The following is a 5,899-nucleotide window of genomic DNA, read 5'->3' as shown; positions in this document are numbered from 1 at the left end:
TTCTGAGAATACAGTTTATCATGCGAGAGATTATAACTTTTTCTCACGGATACGTGCGATGACACATTATTAGAGTAAAGGAATGATGATCTGTACGAATATCTACGCAATAATACAAGTATTCCGAAAACTTATTGTAAAACTTTGGTAATTACCTCTTAAAATTCGGTTGAGCAGCGCCAAGTTTTTGTACTTTAAAATAAAATATTTATTTGTATTAAATTGTCTAAACCGCGTGCAACGGGCGTCCGCGGGCGCCCAGCCGGCGGGCATGCCCCCACTCCAACGGGCAACGGGCGTCCGCGGGCGCCCAGCCGGCGGGCATGCCCCCACTCCAACGGGCAACGGGCGTCCGCGGGCGCCCAGCCGGCGGGCATGCCCCCACTCCAACAGGCAACGGGCGTCCGCGGGCGCCCAGTCGGCGGGCATGCCCCCACTCCAACGGACAACGGGCGTCCGCGGGCGCCCAGCCGGCGGGCATGCCCCCACTTCAATCATCGCCCCACCACGTTTAAAACTATTTAGTTTAGTTGGCGCCATTTAATGATATCATTACTTTTGTAGAGAAGATAGTTTTGTAGTGAAGATATTTTTGTAGAGATGCAAAAAAGATAGAGTAACAAAATATATTCGGTTGGAGCTTATACTTGGCGCCTTTCTTTACCTTTTTTTAAAAAGGTATATACTATACTTGTTGTTGTTACCTGTTCAAGTTCTAATGATGATATGTTGTTCCTGGAAATTACAGATGTATTCTGAGAGAACAACATCATCTGGCTGGTTATCTGAGGTGAAGTTATTTCCTGTTACAAATAAAATAAATTTTGAAAACATGTTAAAATATAATACCACGGTGTTATACCCTTATGAAAAAATACACTCAATCATACGTTGACGGTCCGAAATAACCATCAAATTTAGTGTAAACCTTCATGAAACACTCGATTATGAAGGTTTACACTCAATTTGATGGTTATTTCGAACCGTCAACGTATAATTGAGTGTATTTTTTCATAAGGGTAAAATTTTAGAAAAAGCTACTTCTTGTTTCCTAATGTTTTCTTCTGAATCTTGATTTATTCCTTTATTTGCTTGATGTATTATTGAAGTGGGTGACTGAGAAAAACTCATATTCGTAATACTTCTGAAGTGATAAAAAGTTATGACAACAATATTTACTTAATATACCATATATAATAATTATAACAAAAATATACTAACTTTCTTTGGGCAATATGCTTTCCTAAAAAGTTGAGGCTGTCGAAGAGAAACCACTTTGATCGTGTAGGCTTTCCAGCACCATTCCTGGTTTCTTGTTCACGCAATATTCGTTCTTTGCTATAACGTTGACGGAGGCGTGTCCATCGTGTTTGGCAATCTGATACTGAAAAACATAAATATATATCATTATTTAACCACGTAAAAGAAAGTGCATGAAGATAGTGATAGAGTCTACGTTTCATACACGTATAAAGCACGGTTAAATATGTTTAGCAAACAATTTACATTAAATAGGTTGTAAAATAAAGAATTATTAATAAACAAATGTTTTAAATTATAATTAACTTACCTGTAATATTCAAAATGCTAGCCATTTCTATCCATGCATTTTCTTTTATATTCGTGTTCTTGTATTCTCTTTGCGTTTTATCGTAAAGATAAGGACGAGATCGCACAAGATCGATTAAAAGTTCATCACCGTGTTTATGACTATTTATGTCATTCACATTATCACAATATTCGCTCGATGTATCGAATTGTCCTTCTTCAAAGTTATTTACTGTGTAATCAAAATGATCCATTTTAGAGATGGTGTCTTTTCACTTCATCACTTCACCACAGTGTAAAATCATGAAGATTTATCTCTAGTTTTTATGGTTAAAATATAACCTAAAAACAGTACAGTACACTCGAAACATTCAAGCCTAGAAACGCGCGTCTCGGCAAAAATCTGAGCGCTATGATTGGTTGGCTACAAGGCAATAGGTACAGAATTCCAACTCGTCGGAAATTTTATCGCTATTGCCTATTCCGTGCTGTGCTGTGGTTATTTCTGCATTGGCATATGGATTCCCTAGTGTTGGAATTCTGTTCCTATTCCTGTGTTATTGCTATCGCTATTACTATCGCTATCGCCAGCATTGTGCAAGGGCCTTGACCGCCCGGCGATCGATATTACCAAGCGCACGAGGACTTGTTTATTTCAAGCGGCAATGGCTACACACGAACGGCGCGTAACGCTGGACCCCCGTTTCTAAATTATGATAGCTCCTTGTCCTTCTTTTAATAAACGTGAAATTGTCTAACATTATATTATACATTTTACTAGTGAAATGTATGGTAAAATTTCAAAAAACTCATAAAATTCTTCGAAATGCTATGTTATCCCACGGTTATATGATTTTCAGGGGAAATTTTAAGAGAAAATTCTCCGTGTATCGAAAAATTTTTTTGCGTATGTATATATAAGGTACGTGTACATGCATGTACATAGAAAAATATTATTTCTGCTTAAAAAGGCGATTACTCAATTTACTTTTTTTAGTGAGTAACGGTTATCTTTAACAAAGAATATTTTCATAATAATAGTCTTAAAATGTACTCATCACAAATACTCTTTGTAAAGATAACCGTTACTTAAAAGAAGAAAACTGAAATTAAGTAATTGGTCTTGTTAGCACTTGAATGAAACTATTTTTCTGTATGTGCGTACATAAATTATAATCGCATGAAATTATATTTTCTTTTTGCGGTAAGAAAATGATATAAGAACGCTATCATTTCCACACCACCTTGCGGTAGATAGCATGGCGCATTTTTTTTAAGTGGTATCCCCAGTAGGTCTAATCCACTCTCATAATTTAATGCAAAAATTGTTCGAAGTGCCGCCCTCTTTTTCGTACGCAGAGCTCGGCCCTTCGAGTAATATTGCGCGTCGCGCGATACGCCATTTCCGGCGTGATGGTATTGAAAGCTGCGAGAATTGCTTCTCGTACTTCAGCCTCTGTATCATCAGGTGTTCAACTAAATTTTTAATATGGCCCCATACAAAAAAATCTAAAACATTCAGATCTGGCGATCGCGCCGGCCAAATGATTGGGCCACCTCGACCCATCTATCTGTCCGGATAATGCGCGTTTAAAAATTCGTGAATGCCTGCCGAGAGAAATGTGCAGGAGCCCCGTCATGTTGGAAAATAATGTTTGCTTTTACCCGGAGAGGAACATCTTCGAGAAGAGCAGGCAACTCATTTCGGAGAAAATTTGTGTAAATTTCCCCATTTAAACAGGGGGGGGGGGGGGTAGAAAATAAGGACCGATCTGAAAATCGATAAAAAAATGATTAAAACTGCGAAAGAAAATTCCTTAACTTCTGTTGAGTTACATAGTACAAGAAGGTCCGTAATATGTATCAAATAATAACTCAGCTTGTGCGTGTTACTCACAAATAATCTTTACTCAAATACAGTAATCTATGTCTTTATAGCTCGGGAGTCCGATTCTTTCTGCGTTGCTAATCAACAACCGACAAAAGCCTACATCATCGCATACATTCAGTTCGCATAATTTCACACAGCAATTCCGCATATTCGCATGTAGGCACACATCCCAACACTTCTTTCCTTCAACGGAAAAGAAATCAACGGTAGCGGCGAATTCCTTCCTTGTAGTTAAACCGTGGGTGATGTAAGAGCCGTTCGGAACGACGAACAATCTTTTCAGATGGAGGAAGTTGCTCACAGGAAACAGTTGCAGAAGACGATGTAGGAACAGACACATTGTCCAAAGTCGTAGAAAAAGTTGTAGAATCAATTTTAGTAGACGGTGTAGAAACAGACGCGTCATCCATGGTCATAGCAGGAACAGACGTGTTGTCAGTAGCCATGAAATCTGCTTGACTCGTGATTGACTGGCCCATTGAAGGAAGATACACTTCATTCATAGGTTCTTGGATTCTGGGTAAGAACGACGACATCCGGTTCCAGATTTGGTTGAAATGACGAATCAGGAACCCTCCTTCGGTGGTGACTCGTGCAATAGCAGAACCAATTAGCTTGTCGATCCTTCCAGGAATGCGTTTACCATTTGACAGTTTGATGAAAACCGGTTGCCCTGTAACAAAAAGACGTGGCCTAGCACCGTGGTGAGTATCAAATTGTCGCTTCATTTCTTCTTGTCGACAAGTTAAAGCCGTAGTTGGTTGAGTAGATGAACGCGGAAAAGAAAAGTCGAGAGGTGTTCTGAAAGCACGTCCGAAAAAGATCTCAGCAGGAGACTTCTGATCCGGAGCAGCATCGCAAGGCGTATAATTATAGGTGTAAAGGAAACGTGAGAGTTCGTTTTCTATAGGTGAGGATAAATCAATTGAGCGTTTCAGAGTGCCCACCATCCTCTCAGCTTGACCGTTAGATTGTGGATGTCCCGGTGGACTACGAAGATGTAGAATGTTGAATTCAGAACATAGCTGGGCAAAATCTTCCGAGGTAAATTGAGTCCCGTTGTCAGAAACAAGAACTTCAGGTGGACCATAGCGACAGAAAAGTCTACGAAGATAGCGACATGTGGCAGCGGTTGTAATTGTCGAAAAACATGCGGCGTCGACAAACTTCGAGTAGCTGTCTACAATTATCAAAATCCATTCTTTTTTAATTGGTCCAGCAAAATCAATGTGAATGCGAGTCCACGATTTCTTAGTATCCGGCCATGGATGCAATGGTTCCTTTGGTGGAGATGCCGCTGTTTGATTACAATGGTAGCAGTCCTTTACAAATCTCTCAATATCATCATGCATAGCAGGCCAATAAAAATATTTACGAGCAAGTTGCACCATACGACGAATTCCCGGGTGTGCAATGTGAAGCATTTTCAAAACAATTGGACGAATACTTCGTGGAATTACAACTCTGTCTGAAACTAAAAAATTATCCAAAACAGATAAAGATTCTCGACGACGGTAATACGGTAGTAAATCGTTGTCTTTTGAATCGGAATTTAGCCTGTTTGTAAGCGATCAATGACATCAGCTAGAACTCCGTCTTTGAAGGTTGCTTGTTGAAGCTGCTGGCGACTAATAGGAGAAAGAAGCTGGGTAGACTCTTGTAAAATTCGGCGCTTTAAACCGGTGAAGATTTTTCACAAACTTTCCGTAATAATTAACAAGGCCTAAGAATGAGCGGAGTTCCTTAGTATTTTCTGGTATACGCATAGAATGTATTGGTTGAATTCGCGCAGGATCCGGTTGTATACCGTTGGCTGAAATTAAATATCCAAGGTATCTAACTGATGTAGAATGAAATTTACATTTCTCCAAACGAAGTCGGAAACCCCATTCATGAAGGCGTGTTAAAACAGCGTTTAATCGAGCATCGTGCTCAGAACGATCTCGGCCGCTAACAACAATATCATCTATATATACCAAGACTCAAGGCATACCCTTAAGCATTAGTTCCAAAGTACATTGAAAAATAGCGGGAGCAGGTTTTAGGCCGAAAACTAATCGATTATAAACATATAGTCCTCGATGCGTATTAATAGTTGTATATTTCCGGCTTTCGTCGTCCAGTTTTAAATGTAAGTAAGCGTCGGAGAGATCCAGCTGCGAAAAAATCATATTTCCTCGAAGTTTTGTTATAATTTCTTCCATATTAGGAATTGGATGATCGACCACGTTTAGAGCATCGTTTAAACCTGTAGAATAATCAGCACAAATGCGTATTTTCCCATTGGCCTTACGGGCAACGACAATAGGAGTAGTCTTCATGGCTTCCGGATGGTTACCGCGTCCGTTTGCAGTGTGGTGCCGACGTTTCGCAGGCGTTGCAGTCTGCTTCATCAGGGCTGGGAGACTCTGATACTGAGCTCCCTCGCGTTGCGCTCGTCCTTTTATACTCTTTCTTGGG

The 5,899-nt window shown here is 40.0% G+C and overlaps 2 protein-coding genes across 2 annotated transcripts; both read right to left on the bottom strand.

Annotated features, from left to right (window-relative positions):
- Positions 1 to 661: 661 nt before the first annotated feature.
- LOC105571122 lies at positions 662 to 1,948 on the bottom strand (the record flags this gene model as incomplete). Its single annotated transcript, XM_012028595.1, has 4 exons — positions 1,571 to 1,948; positions 1,222 to 1,384; positions 1,042 to 1,144; positions 662 to 803 (listed from the first exon to the last, which is right to left on the bottom strand). Coding segments are annotated over exons 1-4 (640 nt in total), but the record flags the coding sequence as incomplete, so codon positions are not given.
- A 1,691-nt stretch (positions 1,949 to 3,639) lies between these two features.
- LOC105571123 (uncharacterized protein K02A2.6-like) lies at positions 3,640 to 4,863 on the bottom strand. Its single transcript, XM_012028596.1, has one exon. It carries the CDS (start codon positions 4,861 to 4,863, stop codon positions 3,640 to 3,642), a length of 1,224 nt encoding a protein of 407 aa, XP_011883986.1.
- Positions 4,864 to 5,899: the final 1,036 nt, after the last annotated feature.

Source organism: Vollenhovia emeryi, unplaced genomic scaffold, assembly GCF_000949405.1.
Source record: "Vollenhovia emeryi isolate VEMERY1.0 unplaced genomic scaffold, V.emery_V1.0 DF941169.1, whole genome shotgun sequence".
Classification (NCBI taxonomy): Eukaryota; Metazoa; Arthropoda; class Insecta; order Hymenoptera; family Formicidae; genus Vollenhovia; species Vollenhovia emeryi.
Note: the sequence above shows the minus strand (reverse complement) of the source record. Positions and strands in the feature narration are given on the sequence as shown.

Excerpts from the sequence above, each read along its gene's own strand:
- LOC105571123 (XM_012028596.1), bottom strand. The coding sequence starts at position 4,863 with ATGCTTCACATTGCACACCCGGGAATTCGTCGTATGGTGCAACTTGCT.